Source organism: Emydura macquarii, unplaced genomic scaffold, assembly GCF_026122565.2.
Source record: "Emydura macquarii macquarii isolate MOO-44397 ecotype Brisbane River unplaced genomic scaffold, CSIRO-AGI_Emac_v2 contig_3231, whole genome shotgun sequence".
NCBI classification, from domain to species: domain Eukaryota; kingdom Metazoa; phylum Chordata; order Testudines; family Chelidae; genus Emydura; species Emydura macquarii.
In genome coordinates, this window is record NW_027133368.1 from 273,370 (window position 1) to 292,436 (window position 19,067).

The 19,067-nt window shown below is 47.5% G+C and overlaps 1 protein-coding gene across 6 annotated transcripts; it reads left to right on the forward strand.

The window, feature by feature from the left end:
- The first annotated feature begins 646 nt into the window (after positions 1–646).
- Positions 647–18,663, forward strand: LOC137142533 (zinc finger protein 665-like). Of its 6 annotated transcripts, XM_067531948.1 has the most exons (6): positions 647–790; positions 1,650–1,723; positions 1,891–2,035; positions 2,476–2,554; positions 2,923–4,474; positions 16,494–18,663. In XM_067531948.1, exons 3-6 carry the CDS (start codon positions 1,964–1,966, stop codon positions 17,590–17,592), a joined length of 2,802 nt encoding a protein of 933 aa, XP_067388049.1. In that variant the 5' UTR covers positions 647–790; positions 1,650–1,723; positions 1,891–1,963; the 3' UTR covers positions 17,593–18,663. The 6 variants fall into 6 exon arrangements, with proteins under 6 accessions (XP_067388049.1, XP_067388045.1, XP_067388044.1 ...); XM_067531944.1 differs by lacking the exons at positions 1,891–2,035; positions 16,494–18,663 and having other exon boundaries at positions 2,476–2,589; positions 2,923–5,152; XM_067531943.1 differs by lacking the exons at positions 1,891–2,035; positions 16,494–18,663 and having other exon boundaries at positions 2,923–5,152.
- Positions 18,664–19,067: the final 404 nt, after the last annotated feature.

Here is a 19,067-nt window from a genome sequence, read left to right on the forward strand (position 1 = left end):
ATATGAGCAGTGTGGAGTCTGTCTTTTTTTTTTTTTTTTTTTTTTTTATCCTTAGCTGAGAAAATAAGTGTGTGTGTGTGTGTGTCCCCACTATTACCCATAGGAGCATACGTGTATAAATAATGTTGTAATAATCACCTTACTCTTAGTTAAATACGTACCTTCCATATTTTTGGAAAATTCTAGCTAAGGTATGTACCTGGCCTGCATTGCCGTAGTATTTTAGCACCTTACAGTTTTAATGTATTTATCCACCAAACACCCCTGTATGATAGGGAAATGCTATTGTCCTCACCTGGGGAACTGCAGCAGAGAGACACTGTGATTTTCTCAAAGTCACACAGGAATTATGTGGCAGAGCGATGTCTCCTGCATCCTAGGTTAGCAATCTAACCACTGGATCATGGTATGACAATTGGGGTTCAGACACCCCAAAGGTAGAACAGAAGGTTTACACCCCCCCAAAGTAAGCAGTTAAACCAACTAGTTGCATACTGTGTCACTTCACTATAAAAATACGTTCAATAAGGTCTTTTATGGAAGATTTTAATGTTCTGGCTGGTATGAGAGACAGATTCAGACTGTCATTATTAACCTATGTATTTGTGTATATAGAAGCCTGTGCTCACGATCTGTGATGCAACTTCAACTCCGCCTCAAAGCAGAGCAGTGGGCAGTCAAGCAGGGAGGGGCATCTCCCAAACCAGTTCTTTGTATGAAACTTCAAGTGGCTACCCACAGTCCAGCCCAACTGGAGACTGAGACGAGCATCCCAGCTCTTGAACATCAGGTCTGGAGGGAGTTTTCCCATTCCATTTAACCATGATTCACCGTGGACTGAGAGATGGGGTTGGAGTGAAGGAAGGAAAAAGGCTTTTAAAAGCAGGTTTGGAACTGGTTTGGAGGTTTGGGGATTTTTTTATCCACACTTGTGAGACAGTCTCAGGCAGGAGACTGTCTGTGAAGGCTGAATCTCTCCTATAGCCAAGTGGGCATGCTGGGAAACTGTTTTAAGGCAACAGGTAACTTTTTTTATTAGCAAAAGGATTTTTTCTAATGTGAAAGTGTAAAGCCTGAGGTTGCATCTTTCTGTTTATGTTCTGTGTAACTTGTCCCGGTTTGCTTTCCCCTGCTATTTCATCTTGGAATATGGGTTTTTCTATTAATACATTTTTTGATTATTTTTATCCCAAGCAAGTGTCTGGTGTGCAAACTGTGTGTGTGTGTGTCAAAGTATGCTGTTATCTGGGGGGCTGGTTTCACACCTTCACACCTTACGAACTATAGGGGGAAAAGCCTGAGCGTCGGGTAATTAAGAACTCAGGGAGGATGTATTGGGGAGGGTTGGGAGTGGAAGGGCTCTTGGTGTCATCCTAGAAAGAATAAGTAGGCTGGTGAAAGCCAGGATGAGACCTGATGTTTTGTGGGCAGGCTACTGGTGTCAAGGATGTGAACCACAGCTGAACAACACAAAGTCCACCAAAGTTAGAAGGCAGGCAGTGACAAAACCCGTTACTGGTCTGGGTGGCCCTAAAGCATCACCCATGGGCAAAATAGTTTGCAACAAAGAAACTTCTTCTGTGTGCTGCACTCACTTGTATTTAAATACCTAACAGAATACATTTTCAATTACATTTATCTTTATCTAGGATGGAATTGAAAATTGGCGATATTTTCAAAAATAACTAATGGATTTTGGAGCCTAAATCTCATTAATTTTCAGGTAAGTCCCTTTCTGGCATCTCGCATTGGGCCTCTGATACCAGAGGGACCCAAAATAACTAAATACCCTGATCAGTATCTCTAGTTTCATTTCTCTCTCCGAGTGTGACCCACTTGTGATTTTGATCTCATGTCTCTTGATATTTAGTGATTCTTTTTTTTTTAAAGCCCCACCTCAACAAATCCTGCAGTTACCTGAGAATCTCAGCTTTCACTTAAACAAAATAAAATTCTAGCCCTGATGGTAGCGGAAAAAGTGACCCTGAAAGACTACCAAACTTGGAAGAAAAGAACCCAGAATGTATTATTATTGGTTCGTTATCTTTATTTAAATCACTTTTTTTTTCCTTCAGAAAATCTCATGATTTTTGAGATCTGATTCATGATATTTGGACAGTTGGGGAAGGGAATATTGCTTTTGACATCAATGGCAGTGCTGGCACTAGAATAGAGGCCTCATGAGTGTTATCTAGAACCCTAGCTACTAGACCTCAGTCCCTGGCAGCTGGCACTGAGCCGTGCTATAGCAACAGCACAGCGTGGCATCGGTCTGGGACTGGAGAGAGAATTAAAGCTTCATTTATCCTCATAGAAAAGCCACGAGTCTGATTTTAACGCTTCACTTTTAAAGATGACTCAACAGTTCCTTGCTAAAAGATCAGTAAAAATTGCACATGGACATATGTGGGTGTATAAACTGGACCCGTTTACGAAGTCCACACTCCTTATAACTGGGGGCTATTTCTACTCCAGATCTCTCCAATGGAGCCAGGGCAGAAGCCGGCCCCTTTGGGTGCTGAGGAAAGGGATAGCCTGAGTGGCGCCTGCGCAGGTGAGGAGTCTGTTAAACCAACTCAGAAACCATGGGTGAGTGAAAGAAAGAGCTGGGATTCTCACCAAGGCCCACGTCAGGGTTTTCACAGGGGTCACATCCTCATGGCAGGTGTTAGTTTCCCTCCCAACCTCCCACCCTGACTGACTCACGAATACACCTCTCTCCCCCGTCTCCCCTTTCTTTCTCGGCAGGCAGCTGTCATGTGGAAGCAGAACCGGTCCCTCTGCTTTGGGGGATTTAGCCCTGAATTTCAGATCACATTATTATTACCGTATTTATTTCTGCCATTCCCCTTTCCCGAGGATTTTTTACTTCCCAGCACAAGGAATGACTCAAGTCTCAATTTACCTTCTTTATTCCAACAGATGAAGGGATGGTGAAGACAAAGGAGGAGAATTGTCTGCATGAAGCGGCATTGGATAGGAGGTTACCAGGAATATCCGAAGGGTACATTTCCCCGAGTCCTGGGCAGGTGGCATCCTACGACAGTCAATGCAGTTCAAAAGATCAGGGGAAAATTCCTGTAGAGGAGTCACAGGGTAAAGCCAGTTCCACAGGCAAATCTCTCCGGAAATCTAAAAGTATAAAAGCCCATCAGAGAAACCACATGGGAGAGAAACCCTATAACTGCCCAGAGTGTGGGAAAAGCTTCAATCGGAGGTCTTTTCTTATTACGCATCAGAGGATTCACACTGGAGAAAAGCCCTATAAATGCCCCGATTGTGGGAAAAGCTTCACTGTGAGATCAACGCTTATTAAACACAAGAGAATTCACACAGGAGAGAAACCCTATAGATGCCTTGACTGTGGGAAAAGCTTCCGTCTCAGCTCAACCCTTTGTACCCATCGGAAAATCCATACAGGAGAGAAACCCTATGAGTGCCTCAAATGCGGGAAGAGATTCCGAGTGAGCTCCTACCTTCTTGCACATGAGGCGACACACACAATTGATAACCCTTACAAATGCCCCGACTGTGGGAAAAACTTCAGTGTGAGCAGAGACCTCATTGTGCATCAGAGAATCCACACAGGAGAGAGACCCTTTAAGTGCCCTGAATGTGGGAAAAGCTTTAATCGCAGATCAATCCTTATTGTACATCAGAGAGTCCACACTGGAGAGAAGCCATATAAATGCCCCGACTGCGGGAAAAGCTTCAGTGTGAGCTCAGACCTCACAGCACATCAGAGAATCCACACGGGAGAGAAACCCTACAAATGCCTTGATTGTGGGAATAGCTTTCGTCTGAGCTCACACCTTACTAGACATCAGAGGAGCCACACCGGAGAGAGACCCTATAAATGCCATGTCTGTGGGGAAAGCTTCAGTGACTGCTCAGGCCTTATTAAACATAAGAGAATCCACACAGGAGAGAAACGAAGGCCAGCACCTGTTACACATCTGGGAACCCATACGGGAGCAGGACCTTATAAATGCCCTGACTGTGGGAAAAGCTTTAGTGTGAATTCAGCCCTTATTAAACACCAGAGAATCCACACTGGAGAGAAACCCTATAACTGCCCCGAGTGTGGGAAAAGCTTTAGTCACTGCTCAGCCCTTATGAAACATCAGAGAATCCACACAGGAGAGAAACCTTTTAAATGCCTTGAATGTGGGAAAAGGTACAATGACAGCTCAACCCTGAGGAGACACCGGCGAATCCACACAGAAGACAGGCCCTATAAATGCCCCGACTGTGGGGAACGATTCACTGTGAACTCAGGCCTTATTCGACACCAGAAAATCCACACTGAGGAGAGACCTTTTAAGTGTACCGAGTGTGGGAAAAGCTTCCAGTCAAACTCACTTCTTAAAACACATCAGAGGATCCATACAGGAGAGAAACCTTACAAATGCCCCGAGTGTGGGAAAAGCTTCCGTCAGAGCTCACACCTTATAAGGCACCAGAAAATTCATACATGATAGATGGTCACAGTGTTTTTTCTCATTGATCTACTCCACTCATTCATCTGGGGATTGTGGGAACTATGGTGACTGGGGATGGGTACTGGGTCATTGAGAAATTGTGGATCTGTGAGACACGAAGGTGGACGTTGGCGCTGGGGAGATTAGTGGAATATTTGAAAGTTGGGTTGTTGCTGGATGTCCCAGCCAATGGGAGAGGGATCGTGGGTGCTGGTGGGTGGGTTACTTGATCCTGAGATAGAAGGCAGGAGGATAACTGTCCTGGAGTCTAAAAAGTTTTCCTTCTCCAACAGAGACTGACAAGCAACATACCCCCACACTTCCATCCGACACACACACAAAATCTCAGCAGTAACCTATGTGCTGTTAAAACAGCTGAACTTCCCAAATGCCCAGCCAGTGGGAGATGGGATGTGCTGAACTGCTGAAACTGCAGAGTTTGCCAGCCAGGTTTTGTGTGACAGTGTGAGTGGGATGAAGTTGGACGCGTGTTACTTTTTGGGTTCCTGTTAGAGAGGGAAGTGAAAGCCTTGTGATTGTGGGTGCACATTATCCATGATGTTGTAATCAGTCTGACAGCGCCTAGGACTACAGGAATCTTTTTCCTTATGCTCACGTTTTAAGGTTTTAGTGGGCAGGAACCTTCACTCTCATTAAATTTAGTTTTTGTTTTGTTAATTTCATTCAGTGGCTTTTCATACAAATGTTCCGCACACACACACACAATATTCTGAGCTCACGTTATTTTTTCTCCTTGCCCCCCAAACCGTCATATTTTGGATAAAGACAGAACATAGTGGGGTATGTTAAACTGGAGATTTTTTAAAAGAAAATCAACTCCCAAGAAAAAACAGCTCTATACCATCGTCTTATCATTTCCTTTTTTTCACGTCTCTGTCCATCATTTACATTGCAACCAGGATCCAGCTATCAGCCCTCCCTCTTCTGTCTCCAAATAGAAAATCTCTCCCATGCTAAAAATGTTAACGTGAACGCTCCGTGGGTGGGAAAATATTTCCAGAACACTTCAAAGAAATTGAACTCGTCGTTTTTGAGAGGAAGACTCCTCTGAGGCCAGGGAGAGAGGGAAGGGTGGGGTACTGGGAGGGGAGTCACAGTGGGTTCATCTGGCTCTGTGGCTTGTGAAGGTGTTTGGGGCTCATATCAGGGTTTTGGGTATCAGCATGTTTTTGAGCTCCCAGGATCTGTGAAACAAGTTCCACCCTTTCTCAGACACCCCCAGTCAGGGAATCCTAGTGTTGCTCAGAGCATCTGTTTGGGCTCTTCTCCAGTGGAATCATTTCAGCCGCCTGGATCAGCTTTGGTTCCTGTAGAAGTGACGTACATTCCCCAAGTTCTCTCCCCCTTGGCTCCGCAAAAGGGATGTTTGAAACCCCTGACTGACCTTCCTTCTCTAACTTGGGGTCCAGAGACCCTGTTTCCTTGGCTAATCCAAGTTCCCCATCACCATGAAGCCTGGCCACATTTTCCCACAACAAAAACATATTACCCCCAGGGTCTTCTCTTTCCTTTGTCCAAACTGGGTCCCCACCTCCTTTGTTTCAGTCCCATAATAATAGATGGGGGTCCTTAACCCTTAACCCAGTATCTTTAGAAGCCTGGGCTTCCCCCGTTTCCACAGGGCCTGGTGCAATGGGCAGACTTTACCATCACGATGTGTGCAGCGGCAAATCCATCTTAAGTGCCTCTGTTACCCTCAGTCCATATCTCAGGTTTAGCAGAGCCGGGGCCCTTTCCCTTTCTCTCTCTGGGGTGGCCCATCTCTGGCTGTTGTTGGATCTCCTCAGTGTGTTGCCACAGAAGCCTGGGAGTTTCCAACAATGGGAGCTGGAACGCCGATGGATGGTCCGTGGTCCTGCCTGACGCTCCAGCTTGGTCTCTCTTCATTTCTTGATGGGAGGAGTCTCTCAGTCCCACGGTCTATGCCACACGTAAATACACCTGCCTGTTCTGTAGCGTCCCCTTATGGCCAAATGTGATTCTGCACGGGATCTTGTTCCCTTTTTTTTCAAGGACTAGTCACCTTGTGAAAGAGGGGGCAGGGTGTTCCATCCATCACACCTTTTTGGGGTCCTTAAAGGAAAAGATTTTATTGGGGGAGATCAAAATATAGAGACAGGTGAACTGGAAGACGTGAGCTCTACCATCCCCTCGCCACACATACACAACTAGGACCTTGGGCTCCGTTATGATACTATTGGATCTTCATTGTCTTGATCCTGAAAGACCTCATGTCCAGACCAGGCTAGAGAGAGGAAATCGATGATCTTGCCATCCCCACCAACTTCGGCTAAATTCTGAACTGCACTTGGGATGTGAAGCTGGACTTCCTGCTGTCACCTCCCGGGTTCTTTTCCTTCCCTTTCCTATCTTTCTCTTTCTGCCCTCTGTTTAAAAAGAGCCCGCCTGAGCTGGACAAGACAGCATTTTTTGCGGGGGATCAACGCTGATATGAACCTGTGACCAGCAAGAAGCAACAGCCTCCAGAAAGTGGAGCGTGGCTAAACTTAAACGTCTGAAAACTAGGAATTGCCAGGGAAGGTACACGTCACCCCTGCCGAGGGGGTGAGGGTGGAGAATTGGAGGCATAAGACTGGGCAGACCAGAGGCCTAGCTAGGGAGGCCTGGCTTGAACAGGTGTGCTGGTGGTGGGTGTGTGAGGCCAGCTGTGTTATAGCTAAGGTTGAGAATCCCTTTCCGTGTAGAGGATGACTCCTCGAACTGCTCTAAAGTCTATATGCTTATGCAGAATCTCTTGAAATTTGCTCTTCCTCATGGAATTTGGGGTAATTTAAGGAAAGGAAATTTAAGGACAGCCCCTTGTCCCAATCCCCCCAACAATATTTCACTAAATCAACAGAGTAACCAATTTTAGTTTGTTTTTTATTGTGTGGTGCACATCTGGGGCTGAAACCTTGGCTTTGAGACTACGGCAAAACTTGACTATTAGAACAAACCAGGGCACTGTTGGATGGTATCTGCATATTAGAGAATTACAGAGAAGAACTTGATCAGAGAGGATTTATATCGGTCTCCCCCACAAAACATTACATTAAAAGAACGCCACTAAGGGTGCTCAGTCACATGTTCAGAGTTAGGCCAGAATCAAGGGTGCCTGTACAGCAGAGAACTGTGGGGCATGCCCCCCTGGGCGGTGGGGGGGGGGGTGGAGGAATGTTTGGGGGAGCGTGGCCAGGCCTGGGATGGGGAGGGAGCACCACCCTGCCCTGCTCTGCCCAAGCTCTTCTCTGGGCCCAGCTGCAGCCTTGGCTCCTGGTCTTGGCACCCAGGCCCCGCCACGGCCCCTGCTCCTAGCCTCAGTCCCTGGCCCTGACCCCAGCCTCCCCCTCCCAGCCCCAGCTGGGTGGGGCATGGGGTAAAAGGTTTGGGGAACCACTGCTGTATAGTGTGGCTTCTGGCCTATGGGCGGGTGCGTTAGGACTCATCTCTAATGACAGGATCCCCTGCTCAGAGCGTCATTTGTAAAGAAAGGCAGGCCGGGGCCCAAGCAGGTTTTTTACTTTCATAACTGATGCAGCAAGCCCAGATGTGCTGGGGGTGTGAACGGCCAAGTCCAGAGGTGCCGGGGGTGTGACCTGGGGGCTCAGCCCTTCCTGCACTACTCATTAGCATGGGCCCCTGCCTCAGTCCTTTCAGACCGGATGTGTGTGATGGAGCCCACCTGCCCTGGCCAGGGCTGTAATGCGGGGGGGAGATCTGCCCGTCACTGGAGTTTGCGGGGACCCCACGGCTCGTTTCCATCTCCGGCTCCGTCTGGGGCTCCAGGGTCACAGCAGAAGTGGCAGCAATAAATCTCAACCCTGCTATGCTGAGCAGAGAGTTGCCCCCCCCCCCCCCTTTCGCCTCCTGCTCCAGCGGTGTTACTGGGCAGCTGTTCCCACGCTGGACTCCTGTCACACCAATGCCCGTGTCACACCAGCCAGGGCCCGGCTTGTTGCAAAGGGGAGGAGGCTGCTTTGCTCTCTGCTCTCAAGCCTTTAGCTTCCTGGGTCAGATGCTGCTGCTGCCTCCATTGCGAGCTGGGAGCCCGGGCTAAGCAGCCGCTGCTCCCCAGCGGGATCTGGACCGGGCAGAGACCTGCATTAACCCCTCTGTGCCCAGCCCGGGTGGGACTTTCTCCAACGCCTGGAACCAGCCCCTGGAACCAGCCCCGGGCTCTGCCGACCCCAGCTCCCGAGCCGGAGGCTGCAGGTGAGGGGAGCCCCGGGGAACGGGCCGGGGCCGAGCAGGAAAGTGACTCTGCCCCCACGGCCCCTCCTCGCCCCATGTAACCTTCTCCTTGGTTCCATGCTTCCCCCTAGCGCTATGGGCTCTGTCTGCCCCATTCCCCGCAGCCCCCAGGCCAGGGCTGTGTGCATGCCCCCATTTCTCCCCTTTCCCCAGACCCCTTCCTCCCCCCATACACCATGATTCTGTGTCTGGAAGATAAATCGTTCAGGGTGGCAAGATATTAAACTATGGATGCTGAGCAGAGGTGAGATAGGATGTAGAGGGGACTTGGCATGGGTTGTGGGGGGGGAGGGGAAATGGATCATGACATGGGGTGAATGGGGCACATCAGATGGATAATACCTTTGCCAGGAGGAAATAGGTGCAGCAGAGCATGGCATGGGGGAAAAGTGAGGTTTTGGAGGGGAGACAGAATGGGGGTGCACAGAATGGGGGTGCTGGTATGAAGCAGGTGCTGGGGACGGTTGCAGGGATGGGAGGGCGACACAGAGGGAGTTTGTGAGGAGACTGGAGGGATGTGTGCACTGAGCTCGGCCTACAGCTCTCATGAGCACTTCAAGTCCACAGGCTTGTCTACACGGGGCTTTTAAATGGGATGAAATGCAGTTAATCTGGTTTGAACATGCTTGCGTCCGCGTGGCTCAGCCCAGCACTACGCCACGCTCCACATTTATCAGGCACTCTGGAGTCCTCGTGCAGAGTGGTTTGCTTCAAATTGTACTAGTGCGGTCGTTTTAACTGCTGGGTGCTGCTTGTCACACGCCTCTGAGGGCTATCCCACCAGGCTTGGCAGGGTGGCTTGTCACATGTGTGTCCTCCCTGCCCTGGTGACAAGTTTCCAGGACAGCCCTTCCCCCTTTTAAAGCCAGATTTTGCCCCTTCACTCCTGAACCCCACTGTGTAGTTATTCTGGCGATGCAACTGCACCAGCCGTCCGAGAGCCCCAGAGCACGCCTCACACAGCGGCTTGCAACCGTGCTGGGATCCTGGATCTGGGGAGATGCATCGTTCAGGAAGCTCTGCTGGCCAGCCATGGGAATCAGGATCCTTTTGGTGGACATTGCAAAGTAGATGGCCACGAGGGGGTCATGACCGGGATGCTGACCGGTACTGGAGAAAGAGCAAGCATCTCAGGAGAAACAAGGGATTGTATTGACACAAGGGATCAAGGGAAACAATCCGGGCAGGCACCATGTGCGGATGAGCTGGACAGATTCTACAATTATAGGACAACCATCCCAGGTGCTGCTTGAAGCCGGGTTTTGGACTCTTCCGTTTCCCCGAGGATGTCCAGCTCAACCCATCGGGGGATGAGCAGGAAGATGTCAGAGAGGAGCTGCCCCCTAATAGCCAGGGTCTTCCTGGGACACAGTCCTTCCCTGAGTCCTAGCTGGAAACCCAGGCTAGGACTGAAGAGTGAGCTCCAGTGCAGGGAATTTCGGCACGTAAGTCCCTCCCTTTAAAACGTATTGTTTATTGTTGTTGATGGATGTGAGCGAGGAGCTCCTGCCCCCTCCCCGCTTTTGCTGTTTAGAAGAAGACACCTGCCAGCTTGGTGCAGTCACAGTCTGTCCCTTGGTCCCTTCTGCCCCACCTTCCCAGGCCGATTCCAATCTCAGAGGCACTCAAAATTTCGATGGTTTATTGAGACAGCGCTTCCAGGAAAAGAAACGTGGTTGGTTTTTGTCATTTGCATGAGATGTGAGTGCATATTGCATGCCGCTCAAGACACACACGGTGCTGCTCCCGGCTAAGGTACAAATGCCCTGTAAGATGCATGGTGGCTGGCAGTCACTGGAGGACCCTATATTTTTCCCTCTGCACTTTCTCCATAGCTGTAAGGGAGATCTGGCAAAATTTAAGACTGAAAGAATTGCTCTTTTGTTTCACACGTTCTAGGGAAGAGCTACACACCCTTAAGCCCCTATAGAACTTGCAATCCCTTTCAGCGTTTGTGGAGGGGACATTCCAGTGAATAACTTCACAGCATATCTGCCTTTTGTCTTTTTGAATGAGACCATTTTTCTCTGCTTCCTAGTCACCCGCTTCAGCGTAACACCATCTAGAGTCAGGATAGGGGGATTGCTGTCCAGTTTGCCCCTCTAGGTCTCTCCCAACCCCCCATTTACACCTCTGATGCCATAGGAGGGCCTCAGCACACAAAGCTGCAAAAACAAACCAGAACTTTTTAGCTCCTCCATACACACAGACCACTCCCCATCTCTGAGTTTCCTTCAAAAAATGGGAAGAGTCTCACGGAGGTAAAGTCACAGATGTACACTAAAAAAAAAAAGCTGCCATGACTTTCCTGGGACAGGCACAATAAACGACTGTTTCTTCCTGTACTCCGACAGCACCTGCAACAACTAGACTGCCAAGGAAAGGGCTCTGCGTATTGCTGACAGGCCGGCCGGCCGAAGGGGGAGAAAAAGGAAGACTCGGGAGGAGAGATTTGCAGAACTCATGGTGGAGTCACAGAGGATAAACCGGGCTGGCTGAGAGGGAGACGGTGCGTGAGGACCCAGAGGGAAGAAAGCAATGCAGCTCACCCACTGCCATTATTTCCTGGGAATGTCTACACTCCCAAACAAACAAAAAATCCTCACGGCAGCTGGGATCCCAGGGTCTGGGAGCCACCCCTCTTGCTGGGTTTCAGAGCCGAAGCGGGCATGGCTATACTGCTATTTTTAGCCCCGTCGTGTGAGACACAGGAGCCCAAGTCAGCTGAGCTGGTCCCTGAGACGCGCTGCCGCAGGACTTTCCTGAAGTGTAGATGTACCCGTAGTCTCAGGGGCTAGGGAAAGCATGGCTGTGGCAAAGGAGAACGGCACCACGATGAAGGAGGGTATAGAAAAAGACAGATGCAGAGGCAACTCCCAGATGCTATCCTGAGCCAGAATGCCTTCCTGCAAAACATGTTGCTACTAGGCCAGCAGGCCCTGCAGTCCCAAAATTTGGGGCCCAGCCATGTCCTCCAGCCCCTGGACCACCACATCCCCACAGCAGTGATCCCAAAGGCTCCCATTCACCTCTCAAGACCAACCTCAGAACAGCGAGGACACTTGCACCTGGGAATCCAGCATTTTGGAGCCCCCGCACTCAAACCCCAGAAGCCATGTGGACAAGGAGAGCCAGAGGCAAGGTGTACGCTCCCCTGTCACTTTGTGCCCTCTTCCCCCAGACTGTTTTATCTGAAATGTTCTCTCTTTTGCACTTTGAGTTCTGTTTGCACTGTTGCAGCATGAACAGTTTGTGTATAGTAGGTAATTGTGTAGGTTGGTTAGTTAAATGTATTTCAAAATACTATTTTTCCATTGATTGCATTAAAACTTTGATTTTTAAAAAAAATTGTTGTTTCATAAAGACCATTCACAATACAGCCATTATGAGCCATGTGACCATGATCACTGGAGGGGCTACTCTGAGACTGCTCAAACTGCAAAGACGGGCAGATGATCCACAAAATTGGTGGCTTAATCTATAATTAGATTCACCAAGCCAGTAACAAAATAGCGTCAGTAATACCTTACCGGTTATCAAGAAGCTAAAAATATAGTTCCCTTTAAACAATCCAGTCTTTGGCGCCCACCCACTCAGCCAAGTCTATATAGTGAGGGTTATTTAAAACCTTATTCACCATATATGAAGTTCTATCGATCCCAAGAGATGGGACACATTACCCACCAGGTCTATGAATATTCCAGCCATTTCCCAAACACAGGCTTACAGCCAATTCTAACTAATCTAAGATTTATTTTAAAAAGAAAAGAAAAAGTTGCTGTGGTTAAAGATCATTATACATACATGATATGAGCACAGGTCTTAGGTCAGTTTCATAGTAGAGATGGTGAGGCTGTTGATTTGTAAAAGTCCTTCTAAAAATCAGTTCAATAGGTTATAGTCCAATAGGCAATCCATGTGTAGAGTATGTTCAAATTTTCCATGAGAATTGGCAGGGATAATCCAGGGTACACCTAGAGACCTCAGTCTTGCGATTTATCATAGAATATTAGGGTTGCCAGGGACCTCAGGAGGTCATCTAGTCCAACCCCCTGCTCAAAGCAGGGCCAACCCCAAGAACTTCCCCTGGAAAAGCTGAAGCGGATCTGAGATAAAATAGGATCAGGCCCGACTTCCTTTATAGCTGAACCAAGTGGGGTGTTGACACGTAATTCCAGCACGTGAGTTTTGGTGAAAGCAAGCTGACAGTTTGCTCTCTCTGTTCTATGAGTCCTTCCTCAGCCAATGTATGAAGTCATTCAAGCAGTTCACAGACAGTTTTATAATGTGGAGTCACAAGTTTCAAAGCAAAATTAAGACAAAATATTATTACACCACAAAGTCCCTCTAAATGTTAATATCCCTTTTTGCTCTCTGAATCAATAGAATATCGTGATGAAGACAGGAACAGAAGTTTAGCATCTACACACTAATTAGATCCCATTGTTAAACTTTTAACAAGATATAGGTAAACCCAAACAAATACATAGTATCTATTTCTGATTCCCTAACAATACACGCCTACATTTCAAAGCCTCTAGTCAATTTAACATGGTTTTGCTAACCATTTACAATGAATGGCCCTGTTTACCATTTCAATGCTTATGTCCTTAAAAGTTGATTAAATGCTGGTCATTTAACCCTAGCTGGCTCAGTGTCAAAAGCCATCATTGCAGTTAACACAAAAAAATCCTGTAAATAAAGATGAAATAATGGTTGGGATTTGCAAAGGCAATTAGGGAATGTTGCACTTCAACCACCCACACACAATACCCCAACGCTCGCAGCGTCTGTATCCTAACACAACTCCCATGGGCTAACAAGTTCAGCCATGAGACTTAAAAGATGAACAACCAGCATCCCTGACTGCATCTGTGTTTTCTGTGGGACACCTGGCTGCCTGCTCGAATTTCTGAGTAAGTCACTGCACTTCAGCCTCCCACCCATCTGTGATGGTCTCACAAATATCATGCAAAACACAATATGTAGCTATAATGGTGGAAACATATTTTTTTCTGCTGCTTCTTACCCGTTCCATAAACAGTGTCATCTGCCTTTCAAATGGCCAAAGGTACACTCGACTACTGTTCTGCAACTACCAAGATAATGTCGGGCTGGGAGGGACATTTTGACCAACCCACACAAACACTGAGGCATGGCCTATACTAGGAAATTAGGTTGGTATAACTGTGTCGCTCAGGGGTGTGAAATAGCCAGTGTCGACAGCATTAGGTCAACGGGACAATTCTCATGTTGACCTAGCTACCATCTCTTGCGGGTGGATTACCTACCCTGTTAGGAGAAGCCCTCCCATTGGCAAAAGTAGTGTCTGCACTGAAGCACTATAATGGCGCAGCTGAAGCTTTTTAAGTGTAGACCTGCCCTGAGCCTACTCCAACAAGCCACCTCTGACTTGCAGTGTTACCACCACATCACCCTGGCCCTGCAGATTCCTGGGATGTTGTCTTCGCTTGCCCCTCACCAAGCACTGGACAGCACAGTTATTCTGGGCACCAGTTTGCTGACAATCCCCATGGCAAGAAGACACCCTTATGCACCTCTGCTGACATCACTTACCAAACTCATGAGGCATAATGGATCTTGGGAAGTAGACCTGCACCTCTCATATCACGGTGACAGCTCTGCCAACCTGCTCCAACTAATCCCTCCCCGGTTCCAGACAGCTACGCCTAACACACTGAAGGCAAGGCCGCGGGCATGCTTGCAGATAAATGCTGGAAGTCAAATCTGTGTGTATCATGGTCTGACTCAACGCTGGCACCTCCTGCTGGTTGTCTGGGGAATCAGCGCTCAGCCAGGCAGATGCCCCCTTCTCTGCAGTGTCTCGCTCTCCGGTCTGTCTCCATTGGACCTTCCTTCTTCATGACTCAGCCCTCCAGTTGAGTCCCAATCCGTGCTCCCCCCCTTCCAGGGGATTCTGCAGTCTGTTCTAGCCACTTCCTTTCATGACCCCACAGTCCTCCCACTACTTCTATGGTGAGTGGGGGAGAAGTGGAGGGGCCCATGCCCACCCACTACTCCGGGTCCCAGCCCAGAGTCTCTGTGTGGCAGCCTTCCACTGCATCTCACCCACAACTCCTCCGTGGATTTCCCTGGGCCACTTCTCTAGTACCTTCTCCACCCTTGCTTGAGGGCATTCAGCTCTGCTGAGTCCCAGAGGCCAGCCACTGCTCTGTCCAGGGTGCTGACAGTCCTTCTTCAAGCTTCTGGGAGTCACTCTCCTTGCTCTGCAGCTCCCTTTTATACCGGCCTCCTGGACCCTGATTGGCTGCCATGCAGCCCCTTCCTATTGGCTACCTTTCATGCAGCCTCCCCAACCTTAACCCTTTCCAGGCCAGTGTGGTGCAGGTGCCACACCACACTGTGAAATACAAGATGAGCAAGAAACCTTCAGCACTTAGGAAGCTCCATCTCATTCAGAACACCACAACGCATCTCTTCAGCACATTACACTTGTCCTCTACTCTCTGTGTTGGCTTCCCATAAACGACTGAATCAAGCTCAAGATCTCAGTCCTTATCTTCAAAATGCTTCATGGCCTGGGCCCTGGATATCTAAAATATCATCTAATGCTCTGGGACTCTTCTCCTCTGCTCCAATGCAACGCTCAACAATAAGAGGAAAGCTCATCTGGAGGGGACAGAATTTTCTCCAGGGTCGGTCATGGATTATGAATAAATTCCCCAGGAATGAAGGGCCGTCTCAAACCTTCCTGCTTTCTACTCAAGGCATAAGGCACATTCCCTTTACCTTGCCTTCTCTAATATAAACAGGTATATTTATTTAAAAAAAATAAAATAAAAAAAGACCCATTACCAAACCATGACACTCCACCCACTTCTCCCTCTGTAGAGAGAATGAAAGAACAAACAACACCTGACAGAGGTGTAGTCACTCGTGGAAAGCACTCACATACTATGGTGATGAGCACGGTGTACAAACCTGGATAGAATAGAAAGAAAAGCAATAGCAAAGTCTCTTAGTCCCACCTCATATCTGCTTATTATGGCACCACAGAGTTAAGTCCAGTTTAATTCAAAACAGGTATCACAAGGACTTGGGGCTGGGGAAAGGAAACTCCCCTCTGTCAGACTTTCTACCCCTATGCTTGCAAAGAAGGGGATGTGTTTTTGAAGGGCAAGCAAACTTATGATACATTGTCAGCATCACGTTTCCTGCCAGGAGCAAATCCTGATGTTTTTGACACTGCATTGGCTCTGAGCTGTATTAAAGTGACCAAGGGTTTTCTCAGCATATCCAAGTCTAGAAGTCTCTCCCTTCCAAGGTGGATGTGACCCTGAGAGAATTGTAGCTGCATAAAAATCAGCCAGGTCAAAATAAAATCAATAGCTTTGGGCTCTAATTTCAGATCATATTATTATTATAATTTATTTCTGCTCTGCCCCCTCTCCAAAGATTATTTACTTCCCAGCGTAAGGAATAATTTGAGTCTCAATATTCCCTTTTTATTCCAACAGATAATGGGATGGTGGATAAAAATGAAAAGAACTCTCAGCAGAAAGCAGGACCACGTGGAAGGTTATTGGGAAGATCGGGGAATGTTTCCCAGGATCCTGAGCAGGTGGTGGCCTGTGAGTCTCGATGTACATCAGACAGGCAGGAAAAAATCCCTGTAGAGGCATCACAGGGTAAAGCCACTTCCACTGGCAGAGCATTCAGGAAAACAAAAAATATTAAAGCCCATCAGAGAATCAGCACTGGAGAAAAACCTTATAACTGCACGGAGTGTGGGAAAAACTTCAGTTTGAGCTCATCCCTTATAAATCATCAGAGGCTGCACACAGATGAGGGACGCTTTAAATGTAGTGAGTGTGGGAAAAGGTTCAATTGGAGATCAGCTCTCATGATCCACCAGAGAACCCACACTGGAGAGAAACCTTATAAATGCCACGACTGCGGGAAAAATTTCAGTATGAACTCAAACCTTATTGAACATCAGAGAATCCACACAGGGGAGAAGCCCTATAAATGCCCTGAGTGTGGGAAAAGCTTCCGTCTAAGCTCAACTCTTTGTACCCATCGGAAAATCCATGCAGCAGAGAAAACCTATGAGTGCCTCAAATGCAGGAAAAGATTCAAAGTGAGCTCCTACCTTCTTGCACATGAGAGAACCCACATGGTAGATAAACCTTATAAATGCCCCGACTGTGGGAAATGTTTCCATCTGAGCTCAGTCCTTATTAAACATCAGACAATCCACACAGCTGAGAGGCCCTTTAAATACCTTGAGTGCGGGAACAGTTTCAATCGGAAATCAGTCCTTATTACCCATCAGAGAACCCACACGGGAGAGAGACCCTATAAATGCCCCAACTGTGGGAAAAGCTTCAGGAACAGCTCAACCTATATACAACACCAAAGAATCCACACAGGAGAGAAACCCTATAACTGTCCTGAGTGTGGGAAAAGTTTTAGTCGCAGCTCAGTCCTTATGGAACACCAAAGAATCCACACAGGAGAGAAACCCTTTAAATGCCTCGAATGTGAGAAAAGGTTTACTGACTGCTCAGCCCTTCGGAGACACCAGAAAATCCACTCAGAAGACAGACCCTATAAATGCCCCGACTGTGGGAAACGCTTCAGTGTGAATTCAGGCCTTATTAGACACCAGAGAATCCACACTGTGGCAAGACCCTTTAAATGTACCGAGTGTGGGAAAAGCTTCCAGTCAAACTCAGTTCTTAAAGTACATCAGAGGATCCATACAGGAGAAAAACCCTACAAATGCCCCAAGTGTGGGAAAAGCTTCCGTCAGAGCTCACAGCTTATAAGGCACCAGAAAATTCATACACGATAGATGGTCAGTGTTTTTTCTCATTGATCTGCTCCACTCACTCATCAGGGGATTGTGGGACCTGTGGTGACTGGGGATGGGTATTGGGTCATTGAGAAATTGTGGATCCACGAGACATGGTTCTGGGCATTGGCACTGGGAAGATTAATGGAATATTTGGAAGCTGGGTTGTTGCTCGATGGGCCCAGCCAAGGGGAGAGGGAATGTGTTATCCATGGTGTTGTAGTTGATGTGAAGGTGGCAAAACAGGAGACTTTTCTCCTAACTCCTGAGTCCCATGTTTTAAGTTTCTGGATAGCTGGGGTGTGTCCACATAGTTTCTGGTTTGGGTAATTTTATACAGTAACTTACATACAATTGTTTTCCTCGGTATTCTGAGCTCACTTTTTTTCTCCCTCTGTTCCCAAACCCTTGTGTTTTGGGCAGCTTGTGGTGGGTAAAGTTAAAGTGAAGTATTTAAAAAAAAAATCAGTTTGCAAACAGCAAACAGCTTTCCTGCATCTTCTTCCTGTTTCCTTTTTGTTGTTTCAGGCCATCATTCACCATGCAACTAGAGTCTAACTTTCAGCTTCTCCCCCTTCTGTCTGCAAAAATTAAAACTCTCGTGTTCTAAAAATGTCCAAAAGAACTCTCCGTGGGTGGGAGAGTATTTCCAGAATGCTTTGGAGAAATTGAACATGTAACTGTTGAAAGGAAGACTCGTCTAAGGCCAGCGAGAGAAGGCGGGTGGGATACTGGGAGAGGAAACATGGGGATTAGGGTCGGGGTCTTGTCATCCACACTTTCTCCCCTCCTGTGTGTGAGTGCCAGTATCTGATGGGGTCTTAACTACCCTTTCAGTCCCACCCACAGTGCAAGCCAGAATTTGAGGGGCCCTGCTGTAGGGTACAGATAGATAAAATGGATTGACTTTTATATTACAAATGAATTGTTTTTATTGAACCCATAACATACACTCATTCATTCATAAAACGGCACTGATTCAGTGCACATATTAGGAGATGATTGGTGGAGCCACTTTTGTTCCTTTGCTGAGAAAGCCGTCACAGTTGCCAGCGAGAAAGCTGTTTTCATGTCACTGTTTATGCTGCTTGTCCTTCCACTATTTCAGTCACTTGTGCTTTTATTATTATCACTGATAGGAAAATTTCTATATAGACAGTTTCTAATTAAGTAGCTCATTTTTTTATAGCCATTAGAAGTTGCCTTTAGAGTCTCTGTTCTTTAATATTGTGTATTTATTCTTTGCTGTTGTAACTAAAATAACTCTTGTTAATAACTTGTCCTATTATACTGTAACCAATGTCCGACGGGACTCCATATTGTAAATTGGAACTCCATCTTGAATAATGTACTCCATTTTACATTCTTGATGAAACTCCATCTAGGTGTATACTGTGTAAAGTCATTTAGACGTGTGAATGAGATGTGTGACTGAAGGGTGTGTGTGTTGGGATCAGTCTCCAATGGCAGCCTGT